The sequence below is a fragment of the Scomber scombrus genome, chromosome 17, assembly GCF_963691925.1.
Source record: "Scomber scombrus chromosome 17, fScoSco1.1, whole genome shotgun sequence".
Taxonomy (NCBI): domain Eukaryota; kingdom Metazoa; phylum Chordata; class Actinopteri; order Scombriformes; family Scombridae; genus Scomber; species Scomber scombrus.
Window position 1 is genome coordinate 12,132,287 of NC_084986.1, and position 21,551 is coordinate 12,153,837.

Sequence of the window (21,551 nt, forward strand, 5' to 3'; positions counted from 1 at the left end):
ATTTTCCCATTAACATGCATGAATTTTGTACACTTAGCAAACTCTTTTTCGGGAAATGAAAGCTGTCATGTCAAATACAGAAATGCAGATGGTTATAGAGGCTATTTTATCTTGCACCATGAATACATTCTCCATGTTCTATCGCATTTCTGCAATTTTGTACACATTATCCATAACACATTGGTTTGATTTCATGTGATCAGAACAGAACTAACCTCTGTCCTCTTAAGAGTATTTATTTCTTATCTAAAAACATGTGAAGAAATTGTAGGATGGTTACTTCTAAAGTGTCAGAACACGCCCGTCCTTCATTGGTGTTGGAGTGTCATCGAAATCCTTGTAAGACCTTTATGTTACATATTAAAAACCATCAGAATCTGCAGAACCTGCATTGTGCATGGCTTAAGTCTCACCTCCACCTCACAGGTGAAATCTGTCCCGTCCAGGAGGGTCACGTGACACACCACCAGCTTCATCTTGGTCTTCCTCACCAAACGGAGGGGAGACTGGAAAATGGAGGTTTGGCCTTCTCCCTCTGCTTCCTCCGCAGCCTCTCCTCCCTGCTCCTTCTCCTCCTCTGCTCCTTCACCCACAGCTGTTGACTTGGTCCCTTCGAGACTTTTCTCAGTGCTCTCTTCCACCTTCTCTTCCTTGCAGGCTGAGGGAGGAAAGAAGAAAAACCCATAAAACAAAAAAGTCAAAGCAAATTTCCCTATTGTGGCTCACAAGTAAAAACTTCAGTGCTTGTCAAACAAAAGTCACGATCAAAGTCATGAAAAGAGCGTGGAAAACACTTTTCTCTCTATCACTCTTAGTGTTTCCCCTTCTAGTCTGAATTTGTTCTTATACAGTGCAGGCGTTTCTTTTGGCCTGATTACTGAAATGTTGATGTCACTGGGTGGGCCTGGGTAGCTTAATGTGATCACTGGGAGGAACAGTTTGTGTGTGTGCGTGTGTGCGCGCGCGCATGTGTGTGTGTGTTTCTTTCTTGGCTGAGCATTTTACATTGTTTGAGTATTGTGAAAAAGACTTAAATTATGTAACAACATCTCATCATCTCTGTTTCTTGTTTTTGTAAAAAAAAAGAAAAAAGAAAAGCTTAATCAAGTGTGGGTACAGAACAATACTGTGTGTGGCTGACTAACAAAGGTAGAAAGCTGTTTTGGCAAACTACTTTTCATATGTTCACTGTTGGGTTTGGCAGTGGTTTAACCGCTGTGTGTACTACTGTAAATGACTAGCTGCACTGCGTAACATTCACATGAAATGAAAACCTCTGCATAGCAACTTCAGACTCTGCAATGTCAACAGTAGATGTAACTGGATTTTTCTGTACATTTCAAAGACTCCAGCAGGTCACTGCACCCGGCCAAGAAATGGTTCCAGCACATAGCCTCCTGTAGAGCCACAGCTTGTAATTTTTACACTTTTTTGTATTTATTAAACCAAGATAACATGTGTCAGTTTGTGCTTCAGATGTTTACCTTTGAACAGAGCCAGTGCTGGCTTTTTTCACTTGCTTCCAGTTTTCATGCTACGCTAAGCTAACTAACTCCCCCCTTTTATTGAGAGTTACAGGAAAAGAGTTTCATATGTAAAAACATTGTGATACCACTCTAATGTTTTACATATGAAGCTCTTTTCCTGTAACTCTCAACAAGTGGGCAAATTGATTTATTTCCCAAAATGTCAAACCATTCCTTTAAACACAAGAAAACCATTAGACCCATGTATAATGTTACAAAGTACAGTGCTATTCTCCACAGAACCTGACTGGTCCTATCATTCCTTGTACATCATACACAATACCAGAGAGTACTGGGTTCCTTTAGAAGGCCTGCACACTAATTTATTGGGCTGCCAGGTTTTCTCCTTGTGTTGACTGAACTGATGAACAGCAGACCAACTAACAGCGAGACGAGGAGATAATAAGGACAGTACCTCAGTGTCAGCACTAGCGTTGGAATGAGATTCTACTTCTTTTTCCTTCACTTGCTCCGACTTGACCTCCTCCTTCTCTTCCACTTCCTCTGCGTGACCGTTCACTTCTGGGGCAGGCACCTCCTCGTCCTTTGTCACCTTGCTTAATGCCTCCTCTGTGGATGGGACCTCCTTGGTCGGCGAGGTCTTCATGGGTCAGGGGGGAAAAAAGTGTTTTGATATGATCGGAACAGTTTAAAGTCAATATTTACTACTTCTTATTATTCATGTGAATTTGATGAAACATTATTCCTGCACACACACAAACCTGGCTTTGAGACTTCTGCTTCTTAAGCCATGTTGGCAGATATCGAGAGATTCCTTTGCCGTCTTTCTCCTTTTCCTTCTCTTTATCTTTCTCCTCTCCCTCAGCGTTGGCAACTTCCTGGTTCTCTTCTGTGGTCTTCTCCGACTGGTCCGACTGAGCAGCTGACTCTTCCGCTTTCTCCTTCACCTCGGTCTCAGAGCCTACTTCTGTTGTCATTGTGACCCGTCAACCTGCAGAGTGAGAAAGGAGAGCAACAGATTTGATTTTTAACAAGTATCACATATTGACACGTTTTTATATATAAGTATATTATGACTAGGGTTGGGCGATGTCCAGGATTTGGACGATCTTCAAAGCAAAACATCGTGATGGCCGATGGCATCGGCGGGGGGGGGGTCGATCTAATAAGCGGCAACACAGAGCTTTGCTCTCGCACGCGCTGCATTTATAGTCACTGTACGGTTTTTATTAACCTAACTGTGTTAAACTAACAAATCCCACCGCACGGGGTGTGTTTGACCGGCGAAACAGTGTCACACTCAGCTCCGACACTCAATCTCTGTCTTTTTCACGTGTTTATTTCTCTTCATTAGCAACTCCACACATGCTTTTCTTTTAGTACTTAAACAGGTAATCAACTGAAAAACATAACATATAAACATAACTACTTTAATGGCACGGACATATTTATGATATTTAACACAAGTTACAAGCACATTGTATATCAACTCAACCAGCTCAACTGCATCGGCGATGCCTGACAGCCATCGCCGATGGACGAACCCTAATTATGACTAAATGTCATTTAGGGTTACATTTACTGATTTACTATTGTTCATTCCATTAGATTATAATTTTAAGAGGATATGCCAAAACATACTTTAAATAACAGTTTGTTATGGCTGTTGGGATATCACGGACAGGTGGAGAGAAATAAGGCTGTCCCACAAATTTTTGGCACCAATATAAACTTGGATTTTAGTCTGCAGTATCTTTTATAAATGAGCCACATGGTTTCTATCTTCTTCACATCTTCTAGAGATGAATGTTTCCTTTCCATTGAGCAAAACAAACTGGCAACTTAAGAAAATATGTCTGAAAATATAAACGCTAATCAATATATAGTGTGATGTAGTTTAGTCATGTCATTTAAGGAGTTAAAGGTGTACAAGCTGCAAAATTAGTTTAGTAGAAAAAATTCAATATATAAATGTTGGCTCACAGCTGTGAACACATGAGCTCATAGCTGTTTGAAACATTAGCTCTCGACTTGGACGCATGTCTGTTTTACACAATTACACAAAAACACAAGAGTTTAGGATGTCATTATGTCACACTATGGGTTTCATCTGGGTCAGCAGCTTAAGAGCTGGTTACCAGCCGTCACGCACGTAGAGAACACTGAAAGGAGGAGAATTACTTATAATCTGAGTCGTTGCTTTTACCCTGCAGCTGTGCCCAACACACACACACACACTCCTCAACCCAAATATCTTTGGCAGCGCTGTCCACACACGCCTTATCACGGAAACAAATACATTCATTCAGCGTGACACTAATTTGTTGGTAACGCTGGATGGCTGTGACATTGGTCTTGAGGGGAAGATGAGGTCAGAAGTCGCACATGACGGGTGTCTACCTGCATACACAGCCTGCTTCGGTGTGGTGTGTGTATGTGTGCGACTGTGTGTATACAAGAAGCTTTAGGCAGAAGGTTCGGCGTGATTTATTCACTATTCGTCATCGTCATCTTCAACTCCTGTCCTCTCACTTGCTCTGAATCTTTCCCCCTTCCTCCTTTTCCTCCATCACCCACACTATGTCTCCCAAGCCTTCTCACTCTGGTTCTATTATTCATCACGTCGTCTGCATTTTCCTTTCTGACCATCTCTGACTCTCCTACTTTCTCTTTTCTGCCCTGCCACCTTCAATAAGAGCGGACACACACATAACATGCACACAGCCACAGTTGCAGCAGTGGTGTGTAGGGAGGGGCTGGGAATAAAAATAGAACAGGACTCCTTACGCATGATCGACTAATGAGGTGTGTGTGTGTGTGTGTGTGTGTGTGGGGGGGGGGGGGGGGGGGGGGGGGGGGGTTGGGCAGAAAGAGGTGTGTATGCAGGTATTTGCAAATGTCAGAGGGGCAATAGACTGTTTGCTCTTTTACAGATAAGGAGAAAGACAAATAAAGAGGGAATCCCAGTGATGTAGCTCGACAAACATAAAACCAGAAGACCAACTGTAGACTGTACAAAGATGGAGAGAGCCAGGTGTGATGCGACCCATTTTGTTTGCATTGGAGCAGGTTTAAGGCTCAGAGCTGCAGCTTATAACTGAAATAAAAGACTCTCTGGAGAGAAGATGACGCTTTTTGGGAGTAAATTGGGATCAGGGACTTTTTTACAGTCAGCATCCAAGCAGCCGTTAGTTCAGCCTCAAGCTGTGGCAGCTACTTAGGAAAAAAAACAAAACACTGCATCTCAAGATACTGCGGGTGGTTAAATATAGCAGTAACATTTTATCAAAACATCTAATGGGATGTCATTTGGGATGTCCTGTTTGGCAACTTGTATTCTCAATACAAGACAATCAGAGATCTCCACTTACCGAGGTCTGGGAAGTTCTAAATGCACGCTAGTTGCATGAACAGCCGCAAGAACAGACGCCAACAAACTACGCCCTTTACATTTTGTTAAGATCTTACTGGAAATGATGCTCTAGCCTCATTGTCCTCCAGCCATACTTATTATATCCACTCAGTTTTAGCAATGAAACCTGGGAGACTGTCCTCAGTCTCTATGAGCAAAGTGTGTAGAGACTGACGTGGGTCTAAGCAACTTGAATGTACCTGAACAGGTGATCCAGATACTCTGACCAATAATCTATCATAATTCTGTAGTTACACAGGCTTTAAATGTGCAACAGTTTGTGAATAAGTTGGTGCGTTAAGACTGAATAAGTTGGTGTGTTAAGACTGCTACCTGAGCTTTGAATTTATTTATTTTTTTACATGTATAATGTACTAGATTTGGTCCATTCACCCAACTCTACCATAGAGTTCCTACCTACTTGCTGCAGCTCCCTGTGCTCTGACACTGTGCTTCTCAATGAACAAGCTCACAGCATGTATGTGAGCTGGCATCAGACCTGCAGCTTCGTCACGGACACTTAGTCCTGCTCTACGCTGGCCCAACACCGAGAACCTTGTCCTACTGCTCTCATAGCTTTCTAACTCCACCTTCAACTCTTTACTTCTTTCTTCTTCTACCACCCTCCATCTCTTTCCATCTTTCTCTTCCACTCTCCAGCCCCTGGGCGCCTCTTTCTCGTTTTCATTAAATCTTTGCATTCATCTCTCTTCTCTCAATCCCTTTCTTCCGGGCCCCCTTTCAATCCCCTCCAATCGCCCGTTCGCATTATCTCCCCCCTGAAACCCCTCCTCTTTCTCTCTTCTTCCCACAGTCCATATAAACAATAGCGTGACATTATTATGGCCTCTTTTCATATATACACACATATATACACTCACTGACTGGTTTATAGCAGTAAAACCATAATACCAACCTATGTAGCATTTAACTTGCGTCAGTTTTAGGAAGCTGGCAGCCATCACAGTACAGTAATCTTGTCCATGGCTGAGCTATGACATGAATGGGGTCAAACATGGGTTGAGTGTGCATTAAGTAGACCTGCGTCATCACCTAACATATAAAATCCAAAAGTATCTATGGATGTTATGTGCTTTGTTTGTTTGTTTCCATTTAAGCATTAAGTATCTCTTTATTCTTAGAATCTGTCCAGAGGCGAGTACTGTATTACTGGCTGTGGCTCATCTTATCAGAGTATTTCACAGTCAATTAGTAGTGATCAACTAACCCACTTGTCCAAAATAGGCAAGTTTAAAAGCCTGCAGATTTACAATACACACGAACACACATGCAGCTAGTCCTGCCAATTATAGTTGGTGAGGCATTTCTATGTTTGTACACATGCATGTGATTTTCTGATTCAACTTGACTCCATATCTCTCTCTAATGCACACTTAAAGAGGCTCTATATCTGAGCTCATTTCCTCATCTCTCATCAGTAAATATTTACTACTCGCTTTATCTGGATTTATCTTGATTTTAGCTTTTTAATCTTACATGCTTGACTCTACCGCAAACACATTCCGTACAGCATGTTCAACGAATGGTTGCTGCACATGACCGTCACATCGGCAACATGAACAATTATTTTAACGACACCGACTTGACACTTTAACCTCTGTAAACAGCTACCCTCGGGCTTTACTGTTGTGCGGCGCGAGACAGTAAATACCTCCTTACATCTTTTCTCAAACAATCACGTGTTGCTCCTGTTAAGTTTTCACAATGAAGGATTAAATGAATGGGGAAATGAATGGATGGAACTTGTACCCTTACCTACTGTTGGTTCTGTTGCTTTCTTTTCCTCTTGTAACTCCTTCCCTTCACTTCTTCTCACCTCCTGTTTCCTTATTCTTTGTTTTCACTTTTATTTTGCCCTTTAGCTTTAGTTCTCTCTGCTCCCTGCTCTTCTTTCTTCCTTCACTTTCGCTTCCCACCTCTTAGCAAACGCCTGCCCTACAAACTGTCATTGTCATTTTCACTCCTCCATCCTCTCCTCTCTCTCTCCCTCAGAGCTCTGCGCTTGCTTCCCCCGGGACTATTGCTCTGAGAAACGAGGGCAGAAAATGAGAGAGAGAGCGAGAGGAGGTGGAGAAGGAGTGTGTTAGAGAGAGTAGGAGCAGAGCGAGGGAGGACAGAGAGATGGAGGGAGGTGAAAGATGGATGGATGAAAGAGAAGGAGCGAGACCCCACCTACTGCGCAAGCTGACTGTGCCAGATTACTAATGGACACGGCGAATTACACTTCCTCTTAATGCCAAGTCCTTCTTCATTTCATCCAAGGAGAGCTCGCATGGGAATCACTCCTTTTTCATCCTCTCATCTTCAATCTTTCAGCGCATAATCTTTTACACCATTCCTGTATGTGCACAATTTTGTGTATTAAAAACATCAGAAACAGTCAGTAATGAAAGCACCTCCTTTTCTCCCACCTCTCTTTGAAACACATCATTCTTGTTTTCTCATTCATGATCCCTCAGAGAACACTGAGCCATTACTTCATGTCTTTGGCTTGCAAAGCTTTGAAACAGCATTTCACATTGTACAGGAAAGAAAATGAATTAAATAAGCACACTATTGCTCAGACAATAACACCAGGGCAGATGTTACACCCACCTTTTTTTCATCTTCTTTTTTTTTTTAATTCTGGCTAAAAATCCTGTTGGAAAAGAATACTTTTAACTTTTATACGCGCTGTTTTTAGAGTACATTAAAGAGTGTTGCCGTTTTTGCCTCTCACATCTTCACAAACACCATATTGCAGCCACACAGGTCACAGAAATGCAAACACTGCAGCTCCCCTACTTACAACTTTATTGCTGCCTGTCTGGGTTTTAGGGGTCGTCGTCATAGCAACAAAAACTTCCTGATCTGGCCTGTGGCCGGGAGATAAAATTTTACGAGAGAGACTCACGGGGGTGAGTGCAGAAAGAAAGAATGAAAGAAAGAAAGAAAGAAAGAAAGAAAGAAAAGACAGATGTAACTTGTGTCTTAAAAGGTTTCACATTTGTGTTGTTTTTTTTTTTAATTATCTGATAAAAGTGATAAAAAAGGAAGAAAAAAAACATACCCACCCACCCAATTGTATGGGGCAGAGCAGGGAGGAACAGGTTTCCATGGCAATGACATTCATGGACTACAACAATAAATCCCCATGGAAACAAGAGATTACCACGGCAAAAAAATACAGATTAGTGAGCTAGCATAGAAGTGACAATAGAGATTATGACCGTGCCTAAACCCGTTTCAAACCACGTTAAATTTACAGCTGATATTATGCAGACCTACAGGAAGCACTACTCTTCCCTCCCTCCTCTCATCCTCTGCTAACATCCCACTCATGTGCCACACCCACACGAAAGGCTACTCAACTCACAGCAGATCACAATTTTTCCAATATCTTCCCTCTCAATGTTATTTTCTATCATTAAGTGGAAGCTGTTATCTTCGAAAAAGTAAATTAAATAACATGCATCCCCCTTAAAAAAAAACTCCTGAAATACCAGACCAGTCCAGATGATTAACTAAACTTTTCCCAAAACACATAAATACTCAGGAAAGGGAAAAAATGATGGTCGTCTTTTGAAAAAAAATATTTTTGTTTTTTGTTTTTTTAGGCTCTATTCCAGTTAAGTGTCATTTCCAAACTAGCCCCACCTAGAAAAGCTTTGATTGGTTTGGCTGCTTTTCTGAACAATGAGAGTCAAAAAATTAGATGTGGGCAGCGAATCAGAAACCAGCCTTTGGAAAGTACTAACAGGTGTTATTATGTCATAACATTATAAATCTTACATGTCTGTGTGTGTGTGTGTGTGTGTGTGTGTGTGTGTGTGTGTGTGTGTGTGTGTGTGTGTGTGTGTGTGTGTGTGTGTGTGTGGGTGTGTGTGTGTGTGTCTATTAGCTGTCAGAACCAGCTGGTTTCTACCTCACCTACACACACATACACACACACACAATAAGTGAGATTAATTAAAAAATGATCTACAGATGAATCAATTACTTACAATCTTGAACAAATAAAGATAACCTAACTAAACTAAACATACTCAGTTTTCAATTCAAGTACTGATAAATGTTCTGATCAGGTTAATATACGTCCGCTCCCAAAATTGAGTTGTGATTGTTTTGGGTTTTTTTCAGGATTAAGCTATAAATTGCAAATTCAGAACACTTACAATTTAGACACAAGAAAATTAAGATCTGGTTTTAAAGACATCTTAATAGTTCTGCATTCATAACCTGCATCATAGGGTTTTATTCATCTTATGGTCTCTTACTCATATTTTGAGGCGCGCTAGCCACAAGAGGAGCCCATTTACTGCAAACTGTACGAAACTTCAAACAACAGCAGTACTTGTATACACTCGGGTGTGTTTGACCTGTAAAATGTTCCGGAAATAGACACAAAACATCCATTTTAACCCTGACGCTGCTTTGCTTGCCGCCTGTGTAGATGTCTCATCTTAATTGCTGTTTGTGTCGCTCCCCGCTTCACTTCCTCATGAAACAGCGACAATGTTTCAATTGTGCTACAGAGGTCGTTTCTGACAGCTGCTGTACACCGAGCGCAACGGTCCCGATACAACAAAGCATCAGACGTCGATCGGGCCTTCGAGCAGCTGAGACTAACGAATTAAAAATCCAATCTGCATATCGCACTGGGACGTCCCAAATGCTGATGCAACAAGCTACCAGCTTCTCAAACTGTCCCACCGGAGTCCAGCAGCTGACCGTCACTGAGCCCTGCTTTGGTTTGGAAATGACCATAACACACACACACACACACACACACACACACACACACACACACACACACACACACACACACACACACACACACACACACACACACACACACACACACACACACACAGGGTGCAGAGTCCTAATCTGTGCTGTTCTCTTGTATGAAATGTCCATCTGTCACGCAATGCAACACAGAAACATGGACACACACATTTAAACAGATTCTAAAACGTGTGAATGCAAACTCACAGAATGACTGATAAACACACCAGCTATGGATTTGTACTCTTAATCACACACACACTCAGTCACACACACACACACACACAGACTGCAGTGGTGGTGTGAAAACTCTGAACATGTCCTTCCCTTTACGCTGCACTCTGATCCTCACACTGAGGATTACACAAAGGATAATCCCTGTGTATGTTTGTGTGTCTGCCTGCCTGCCTGCCTGTCTGTCTGTCCATTCATCCCTTCATTTTACTCTCCGTCACTGCTCCGTCTCCTCTTCTGCTCCCAGCTACACCTGGTCACCTGATCACCTGATTTCATCACTACTTCCCCGTCCTGACATAGCAGGTGCATCGACACAAAAGGCGCTCCCCCCCCGGTGTCTTTTTGTGACCAGATCAGTTTATAAGTGATGCTTAAAACGACCAAAAGTGTGTCATTACTTCTCCCTAGTGTGTTATTACTGTTGGCTCATAACAGCTATTGTCTGCTGCACAATTCTACAGGATGGCAGTAACACTGTTTCACTTTTCCAACCCCACAAGGACGCTATATACTAATAATATTCAGAACTTTACAAAACTAATAATGTGACTGCATTTGCATGTTCTTCACTGTTTTCTGACGTTTTACACACCAAATGACAAACCGATTCATCAAGAAATAATCCACAGATTATAATTGATAATAATAAGAGTGTAATGGTTTGTGTATTCATCTTGAACTGTTTGGTACAGGATGTTCAGTTCAGTATGTGAATATCCTTGGTTCAGTTTGCTCTCTGACTCCGACCCAAACAATTACTGTCAAAATAGTTTAATAATCCACATACTCCGACGTGCAGAGCAGTCATTTTAGAGCTCGGGTTCCACCCTCAATGCTTTGGCAGTGTAGCATTTAGCTGTATCATGCTTCAACAGCTGGACAATTTCAGGCAAAATTACATAATATATCGCTGACTACGGTTAGTGCAATACAATGACAGACTATTAATTACTCACATTGTATATTACACCTGTTTTTAAATTTAGGTCAACTTATATGTTGATTGTGCTGCAAATGTGTGTCTATTTTAACTAGTAATCTTATTTGTACCACTGAGGATTTGCACTAAATTTCATTGTACAGCTGTGCAATAACAAATAAAAGCATGCTTATTCTATTCTTATAGTAACCTTAAAATACATGTTCATGGGCTCACCAGCTTAGCCTGGTTACCCTGGTTACGCATACTCATTAGAGATATCGCTATCAGATATCAGGTCAAATACTGACTAAAATATTGGTGGCAATGGACCATACTTATTTAGCATTTTTGGCATTTAGTTAACACTTTTCACACACAGTGTTGACAGTATTCCATTCATTCTTCTCTCACTTTCTCAAATAGTTTCTTTAATTTCCATTTTGGCCAGTCTTTGGCACATGGTCTTAAATACACGTCTGATGCCAGGAAAACTGTAGATGACTGAAAAAATAATGGTGATTACAATACAATCTGTTGATGCAAGACAAGAAAATGTCCTTTTTGTGCCCTGTCTTTTAATGTCATTAAATCACTCTCTTTTTTGTGTGTCTGAGAATAATTCAGTCCCTCCAGGAAATTGCAATTTTGAAATCGCAATAATTAAAGCACGTTCAAGAAACCGTGCAATATTTGTGAGAGCTTGAAATTTTGCAACATTACTGCATATTTTCCGTATAAATTGGCCAAATCAACAGACAAATCTGGACAAGACTCACCTGCAAATGAGGTTTACATTCAGTTAGTCAGAAGAATACAAGCTGATGTGTTTTCCAGACAGCAAACATGGAAATGAAACTATATTTTTATGTAATAGTTATATTTTAATGGCATTATTGACTGATTTTATTGGGTGCTAATGTTGAGGTGAAAGTTTATTCAATAAAGTCTTATAAATGGAACTCAAGTCCACTATTTTCTTTTCCAAATTTGAACTCATCGTTCACATGGTAATAAATTATTTATTACATATGATTCTTCGTTGGTAGAGGTTTTTAAAAAATGCATTATTTTCCTTTGTTTGCATTTCTTCCCTGAATTCCTGCTATTTTACCATAAGAAGAGCACATAACACATTGCAAAATCAAATTGCAATTTTTGAGAAAACTGCTGCAAAAATCGGATTTTTTTTATAGCTACAATTATCACAAAAGAAACTCTGTGAAATCCTGGAGGGACTGATAATGGGTCAGCTCATAACTACTATTGTTAACTGCTAAAACTCCCCTATTCAACGATTAGAGCAGTCAGGCGCGAGTGCTCTGCCTCTGTGTGTGTGTGTGTGTGTGTGTGTGTGTGTGTGTGTGTGTGTGTGTGTGTGTGTGTGTGTGTGTGTGTGTGTGTGTGTGTGTGTGTAAGACATAGTGGGAGTGTGGGTGGGTCACATGGGTGCACAGGACATATACAGATACAGTTTATTGTGCGTGTGAGAGTGACAGTGGTGAAATAGAGGGAAAAACGAAGAGAGAAAGAAGAAGAACGCATTAGGCTGTTAGGCTGGGAGGAGAGAATGAAATTAATGTGAAAGATAAAGAACCCACCGCACATGCTAACACGAGCCTCTCACTGACAAGCAGTGGGTGTGGCGTTGCTACGGTAACGCACATCCCATAGAGGGTGGGTAACAACAGGTGCCTATGCAAAACAAATGACTTCATGGGTATCAACTGGACTCATTAGTACAGCTGGATAGCGTGGCAACGAGATGCAGATGAAAGTAGCTGAAAGCAGAGATGTGAAAGCTTTGAACTGTGTAAACATGGCAGTTCTCCATTGTAAGAAAAATGTAATATGATACCTTTCCATCCAAAGTGGCCGCTCTCAGTTTAAAGCTTTGTAGTCACTTTTTTCAACGGACGATTTTATAGGTTAAAATGCACTTTTAGTTGTACATCAGTAACTGAACTCATCACATTCATGCAGCCTGAAGTTGACCCTGATTCTTCAGGTCAGTAGCATGTTTAGTCTGTTTCTGGTCCGTAAGACGCCTGAGCCTTTTCATTTCTATTGGCCCAACGCCTTATTTTATTTAACAGGGAGTCAGCTACCCCTCCTACACACAGGCACCGTGTTGGGGATGTGATAATGCAATCAAAGTCTGGTGAGTTCAAACACTCGACCGGGGCATCAACCCGGGGATTTTATAGGGTCTGGCAGCGTTTTTTGGACTATTTGTCTTGGAATTTCCTGATAGAGATGCTGAAATATTTAACTACGACTTGCCCAATTAACAATCTCTGAAATATATGTATTAACTGGAATTTTTTAATATTTTTTTGTTTGTTTATTTATTGTTTTTAATGTCTCTTTATCTTGTGGAAGTCGTTTGTACGTACTGTATGTTTTTGCATATAAAAAGCCAATACAAATATTTGGATAATAGTCTGTTGCTAGTCCAAGCTGCCACATTCCCTTCAGTGCAAAACTAAACGCTGCACATAAGGTCAAGAGCTCAGTAGCCAGATTATGATGTATAATGGTCTTTTAATACGCTAGTGCTATGCTAGTAAATACTATATCACAGCACTACTAAAAACCTACTGATTTCACAGTGACAATGTGTTCAACACCCCTACAGTCATCACCATTTACTGGCCCACACAATGTACACCTTAAAGTCCAATGTTGGATAACTAATTCTTGTTTTTACATGATGTCAACAAGAAAGCATAGGTGTGTTATTCTTTATATGAGCTATTTGATGCAAAGGCTTGATGCAGCTACAACATAATATTCTACATAAAATATTCACTAATAGTTTAAAGTAGAACCAATGTGTCATTCGTCAGTCCATTGATACAGAGACTATTCATTGGCAACTTTTTTAATATCTGGTTAATTGTTTAAGTTTATTCTCAAGAAATGGCAAGTACTGTTTCACCCGGTGGTCTTGGGGTTCAAGGTGCTGACCATGAACCACAATAACCCCAGTTTGAGTCTTGTCAGTGACTGTTACTGCATGTCTTTCCCAGTGTCTATCTCTCCTGAAATACTTTAAAAGAAGCCAAATATTTCCCAGCTCCAGCTTCTGAATTGTGCAATTTTGCTGCTTCTGTGACAGTAAACTGAATGTCCTTGATTTTTTGGACTTTAGGTGTGGAAAAAAAACAACAAACTTTTATGACTTCGAGCATTAGGACAGAGTGACCGGCATTAGTCACTGTTTCCTGAAACAATTAGTCAATTTATTGAGAAAAAAACTTCAAGATGAATCAATAATGATTAGTTTCAGCTGTAATCAAGATTGGTTAGTAGCTCTGGATCTCCAATTATGTGTGTGACAATATGTAACAGTGAGAATGTAAAGCATTCAACTCATAGCTGCCTGCCTTTAATTTCCTAACTACTAACCTTAACCCTTAACTCTAAAATTAGACATTCCCCTTGTGAACACTACGAGATGTCCTCATTTTTAGAACATCCTCCTGTTTTCTCAATTACTGCGAGGACAAGTTGCCTTTAAAGTCCGGACGCAAGCTCGCACATCATTACAATATGTTGCGGCGAGCGGCTCTTCTCAGGCAGCAGTGGTGAGGTCAACGACATGACCAGACAGGCTGTTTAGCCGCCTAGTATCAGTTAATCCCAGACCAGCGACCTCCGACCCCTAATCAGGAAACAGGAAGTGTGGCAATAAGGCAACTCGGGACCCTCCTCCTGTTTTCACTCCTCAGTCAAGCTCTCATCCACCATCTTTATCTTCAATTCTCTTTTTTTTTATAGCACAAACTGTGTGTGTCAGTATCTGCGTTTGTCTGTCATTAGGAATCTGTCAACATAAAAACAGGAAATGACTGAGAACAAAACATCCGTACAGTCACATTATTCCTCATTTCTCCGAAGAATTACATTTCCTAACAAAAGTCTGAACAACATATCTATTAAATCCATCTATAATGTCGGTAAAAATATCTACACAGATGTCTAAATCACCCCCACAGCCCCTGCTCCCCCAAGCGCCCCTAAGCCCCCGCCAATGTGTATTTTTGACCTGTGGGAACGACTGAATCCCCCCCCGACACAAACACACAGTTCACTGAGTTCTTTACGCTCTTTTCCAAAATGCTTTGCAAACTTCTGAGTTTCCTCAAAGGCAACTAATGAGAACAAGTTTTCTAGTCTGTGCTCCCTCTCGACCTTCTTGCTCCAGATACTCCTCTCCTCTCGCTTCCTTTTCCACCCCTCATCCCTTCCTCTTTAAGAAAAAAAAAAGAAAAAAAATTGCTCTGCCCTGATATCCCACCTCCCCTGGTGCTACCTCTCCTCCTCTCCTCTGCCCTACACAAACCCTCTTCCTGGCTTTTTTTTTTTGACATCCCGTTGAATGAACATATGAATGAATGAACAGCCTACACATGATATGATGAATATAGTAAATGATGGATGAATTAATCCCTAAACGAAAGAATAAATGGCTAATGACAAAAATGAACGCTAGGATTCGGGTTAGGGTTACCCAATTTTGGTGGTTCCAGCTTCACAAACGTTAAGATTTAGTGATAAAATGTGATAAACTGAATGTCTTTTAGCTCTGGACTGCTAGTTGGACAAAATAATACAGAGTTAAGCTGATCACCGCTTCACTGCTGCAGCTAAAGTGATGGGACGTTAGTTATTCTCTCAGGTTTTATAAAGAATAGACTCTAAAAATTTTACCAGTATTTAGGGATCAATCATTTAACATCTGACTTTTTATTTTTGTTTTAATGGTGATCACCGTGACAGTTTGAATGGCTTCGCTAATTTGTGCGGTTAAGTAAAATCACTAGCACGGCAGCTCCAGCTGTAGCAGATTATAAAGGGTGTTTTTATTATTTTGTCACATGCAGATTAACAGATAATGAAAATAATTGCTAGCTGCGGTCCTACTAGTGTCAAAGACAGGTCACAACACTACAAGCTTAATATTAAAGTGTAATATTATCAAATTTTCTGCCGATATAAAAATCTGCGCCAAGATTTCCTTGCATTGCTGCCCAAGAATTGGCCTTTGAAAAAGATGAAGGCTCTGCCCCGCCCTGCTCAGCCTCTCTCTGTGAGAATGTGACCCTATGCTGATTAATCTGTTTTTAACTATGTTTGGCCCCCTGCCAAAGCCACAGGCCAACGCTCTCTCTTTCTCTCTCTGGATTTTATTCTATCGTTTCTTTCAGAGCTGAACACTTGCTGGGGAAGGCAGTTTGCCCTCTCTTTCCTTCTCTTTCTTTCTCTCCCTGACATAAAACATTACTCTTCAACACAAGGGGTTTCTATTCTCCTCCTAATGGATCTCCAGCACCAGTCAAAAGTTTGGACACGCTCTCTCATTGAAGTGAATGGCAGTCAAATGTGTCCAAACTTTTGACTGCTACTGTACTCTAACCCATGGCTATTACACTAGCTAAATAAAAAAAAATATATATATTCTTGTTTCCATTTTTTGGCATTTAGCTGACCCTCTTCTCCAGAGTAACTACACTCCATCATGCACGTCCTCCACATCTCTATCACTCTTTTTCCCCCCTCCCCAATCTCACTCTCTCACCCGCCCTCCTCCCCTCTCCTCTCCTCTCACTGTCTCTCTGTAGCGCTAATAAGCTGAACATTGCATTACAGTTTCCATTCATTCATGGCTCTCTGATCTTCTCTGTGTGAATCCGTGTACTGTGGTGACCGCTGGCCAAGCAGGCCTAAAAGCTAGAGGCTAATACTCGACCGCTCGCTCACTGCTGGCTGCCAAAACTGTTGAATGTCCACCTTTCTACTAATTTTGACTAATTGTTTTTATTGAATTTTGTCCTGGAGTCACTGAAATTGTCGAGATTAAAGTCTTGAATTTGGATCACTTTCACAGACTGGACATTGAAGCCGAATCAAAACCTTGACATTTAGATTTTCAGTTTGTAAAAAAAAAAATCAGAAAGAAGATGAGAAGTCAGTATTTTTTTTGGTACCTGCATGCACATAAAAAAACACAGCCATCGTTAGTCATGCAAAGCGGTGTGTGTGACAGCGGGGCAATCTGTGTGTGTCTGAGTTGATGTGACGTGCTTTGCTCCTGTTGAACCGACAAGGTCAGGGTGAAAACACACATACTCACACCAACACACGCACACACGGGGATGTTCCCATAGCCTTTCCGAATGGTTAAGCAATATCTCTCACTCTCTCTGTCGCTCCCGCTCAGTCTCTCTTTTTCCTCTTTCTGTCTGACTCTTACCCACTTCCTCTCTGCTCAGCTTTTTTTTTTCTCCTTTCTACTCCCTCCCTTTCTACTTCTGCCGCTCCATCTCTACTTCCTATCTTTGTCTCCCTGTGTCTCTCGACTTTCCCTGCTGTCTGTCACAAGGGGAGGGTGAGAAAAACATACAAATGAAGTTCACGTGTACTGTTTTCTTCGCTCAATTAAATCAAAATATTAAGAAGCCATAAAATGCGAAAGATGAAAATAAAAACTGACCCTCTAAGGGAGGGGGTACTGTTAAAGAAATTAAGTGTCCAATTATGTTTTGCATCTGATTCATTAGGCTAATTCCTTTTAATTTTAATGTATACACAGGGTTTTGGCATTAGGAAGAACCAAACCACAGAGATATTATTTCATAAAAGACACAGAGCTCAAATGAATGGAAACGTAAGGTTTGTCCTTGACAACAGCAATATTGAGAAGAACAAAAAAAGAAAATCATGCACTTGTTCTGGCATGTCCCAGAGTTAGTTCCAGCTACCTTTAATGAGCAGATTCTCCCACCAGAACAACCAATTAAGGCCTTCTCATTAGTGGGTTTGACAGAGCTGCCACTGTTCTACACATCCTGAGAGTCTGAGAACCAACATGACACCGATGATTATAGATAAACTATACACAGAGAGAGGGGGGGTGGGGGTACGCAGGAAAAACACACCAGAGCAAGAAGACCGACGTGCTCACTGCTTACAGAAAGCCTTCCTGTCTGTTTACACATATTTCGAGGACAAATTTGGTCAAAAGAAGACAAATTCTTTACCGTGTTGTAGCTATAAGAAAGTTATTGTGTCAGCAACACCGTTTTCCTACAGCGGACCGACACCTGCTGCACAAAATAACCTGCACACCTGCAGCTAATGATTATCTTCATTATCAATTCATCATATTTTTCACAATTCATCATTTAAGCTATAAAATGACATGAAATACTGGAAAGCTCCAACGATCAGTCGATTAAGGCAAGGCAAGGCAAGACAGCTTTATTTATATAGTGCATTTCATACACAATGGCAACTCAATGTGCTTTACATAAAACAAACATTTAACAGTAAGAATTGGAAACAAAAAACATGCAACTTGATTAACTGAGTAGTTGATCGACAGAAAGTTAATCACCAACTATTTTGATCATCGATTCATAGTTTTGAGTGATTTTTAAAACTCAAAGCTCGCTTCCATGGCAACCAACAGTGTAAAACACAAATTATGTTCGATTTACTAGCATAGAAGACAAATAAAAACCAGAACATTTACATTTAAGATACTAAACTCAATGGGTCAAGCCTAACCCTAACCCAATCATTTTAGCTCTACATGTAACCTACTACAACACAATAGCCCTGCAGAAAGTAACACCTTTGTGAAGCGTGTGATGTTCAATTTCTGCTGTGCAAAGCCAAGTGATATAACAACTGTTATGATCTGCTGCTTAGGCATTGAGAAATACCTGATGTCTGATGATTTGATGCCCATCACATTAAAATAAATCAAAATGGGAAGTCAAACATGATCTCCAGAGAGTACTGACCAAAAGCTGAGCTGTGCTGATTAAAGTGATGAATAGATGGCCACACACACACAAACACACACACACATAATTAGTTAGAGCTAGATTTAAGGATGATTGTTAATAGCAACTGTGTTATCAACTGCCCTCATATTACTCTATGAGTCTGCCTGTGTAGTTCCCAGTCATGTTGCGGCACACATCAGAGACTGAATTGCAAAAGACCCCTGACAAAAGGTTACTGATAAAGCCAGATAAGCATAGAAATAGAACAAATATAACAGAAGTTACTTGAAAAATGGCAAACTTTGTTAATTGTGAATGTGTATTCCTACACTGATTTAGTGCATTGGAATTTGATAACATTAATGAAATGGATATGTTCGCTAGTTACGTTTTACATGTCAGCATAATCTCAGATCAATGCAGTCTGTCCCTCAATTTGACAGGCCGGCCTGTCTATCTGTCTGTGAACTAGCTGAGCCTTTACCATCTGTCAAACAAATATGACTATGGGTATGTCTGCGAAACACATGGAAAGAACAGTATGTGCTTTGCTGGAAAGAGAATGAGTATTATGGAAAGAGTAGGCACATTTAGATAAGAAGTGGGATGCAGTTAAGAGTAAAACCATTTAAACTGGAACCAAATCTGAGTTTGTGACCCTTTTTTAATAAGCCATTAAGACACAGCTCAAAGAAACCTCTAATTGCATACATTAATGTGGTCAAATCACAGCTCAAATGATCATCTGAGCCATTTATGAAGCAAAAATGACTGATAGCAGATTCAATATTGAAATAGTCTCTTCCTTTTCTCTGTTTTATATCTTTATAAATAAACTGAAACTCTTGTCAAACTAATTAAATAAGCAATCTAACCACATTACTTTGGGCACTGCTAACTTGTTTTTCTTGTTCTAATCTTGACACATAAACTAATTGCTAATATGAAATACTATCTCCCCATCTTTTTTTTCATCATCTTTAAAAAAAAAAAAAGTATTTCATCACCAGTCGAAACCTTTGGATCCAACAGTTAGTTTAACAACCTACAACAGGCCTTCATTTCCCAGACACTTTTGTAAAAACCACGTCCCGAGCATGAAACCAAATGAAACAAACATCACTCATTTAAAAAGCACTAAAACATGTGCTAGTGCTGCTCAGTTCACTCCTGCAGCAGGCAGTGACCATGCAGACACAACAGGAGGACAACATCGTTACACAACTACACAGATAAAACGCCTTCAAACGATTAGTGGTCGATTTAAAACAACTCTACTGACTATTTACTAACTTAGTGGATGGATGCTGAGAGAGACGTGCTTTTAAACAGACTTTTACGTTTACGGTGATGAGAAGAGCCAACCTCCTACGGTAATATCACGCCGTTAACGTAGCGGTACACTTCACCTACACCAGGAAATGCAACCACAACGAGGTTTATTCGTTCAGAAAAATGACTTTTAAACATGTGAGTTAGTATTGGCTGCTTTTGCCTTAAACCGAGCGTATATCCTCGACGCTCACGGCGAGCAACACATCCGAGGGAGATACGGCGGGACATGAAAGTAGTTTAGGTGATGATAACTGGGATAATGAAGATAGGCGCCATGAAGCCCCTTAACGACCAAGGCGCAATATAATGGATTTCGTGTGAAGCTGCTGTTTGCTTGACCATTTTAAAAATGTGAGTTAATGTGGATTTAGTGCAGTTGTAGCGCCTATATATATACCCCAACAAAATGTGCTATATATGCAATGAAATGCGTTCAAACAGCATTGTACCAGTCGCAGTCGATGATGCATAAATCACGTGATTCAAAAATGGGCTAAAATGAAGCGTTACCTGTAGTAAAATCCGACGATGCGTTAGGGGAACTTCCAAACGTGGCCTCTCCGTCTGTTCTCCTCCAAAAAATAACGTACGTCCCACGATATCAGCCTCCAAAAATCTTCACTACAGTCCACACTGAAAAATCTGGCTATGGCTCAGAGTAGACGTGTCCATCATCCCCGAGACCCGCCCCATACAGTGAAAAACATCTTTTAGCGCTCTGCCATTGGCTGAGAGGAGTTACTGTATTAGATTCTAAGCTGTGATTGGTCGCACGCGTTGTCTATCCGCGTTAGTGGGACGGTCGATGCAGATGTGGCAGTGCTAGTGTGGCAAAGCAGCACCCTCTAGAGGATCAAATTAGTCACTGCAATATGTTGACTTTATGTTTATTCCCCTCCCCACATTTTTCACTTTAGTGTTTGTATTTTATTTCACACATCTCTCCTATGTTATTTTGTTATTGTTGAATGCATTGCCTTGCTGTGTGTACTGGCTTTTTCTTAGCAGCGTCAGTGACTTTGAAACTACTCTAATTTTATTTGTATTATTTACATTGTAAACCGAACCCAAGCTTAGAGAAACACTGCAGTGCAATCATCTTGGGTTGTGGCACCTTAATAAACCATAAGAAAACATATTTGAATACTTGAAGAAACAAGATACTCCCATAAATCTGTACTGTGCATGCCATGGACTGTAAATATTTGAGTGTTTTGATTCATCATTTTTTCTTCACTAATGGCTCATTAGTGAGCCATTAGTTTGCACACACAAACACACAAAGGACACACTGGTCATTGCATAACAAAAAGCACGGCTACTGCCAGTGTACACTGTCTCTATCTCTTCTGTTCGCTCACACACTCACACACACACACACACATACACACACACACACACACACACACACTTCTTATATGTACACACCCACACCCAGATTACAGAAGCTCAAGTAATTGGCTTATAGAGTAAGGCAGCGTGGAGATTCGACATCTACAAAAGAGGAGGAGTAAACAACCACATAAGAACGACTAATGTAGGAAAATTATAGAGAATAGAAAGCGACATAAACA

General features: G+C 40.6%; 1 protein-coding gene across 3 annotated transcripts in view; it reads right to left on the reverse strand.

Moving 5' to 3' along the window:
- Nucleotides 1-20,617, reverse strand: part of epb41l2 (erythrocyte membrane protein band 4.1 like 2) — a 51,432-nt gene extending 30,815 nt beyond the window's left edge. For 2 of the 3 annotated variants that reach the window (XM_062437603.1, XM_062437604.1), the window contains exon 1: nt 414-613. In XM_062437603.1, coding sequence (XP_062293587.1) covers nt 414-476 — 63 coding nt within the window. In that variant the 5' untranslated portion in view covers nt 477-613. Of the gene's footprint in view, nt 1-413; nt 659-1,919; nt 2,128-2,248; nt 2,479-20,487 lie in introns of those variants that run through there. The other variant, XM_062437605.1, reaches the window with a different exon arrangement.
- Nucleotides 20,618-21,551: the final 934 nt, after the last annotated feature.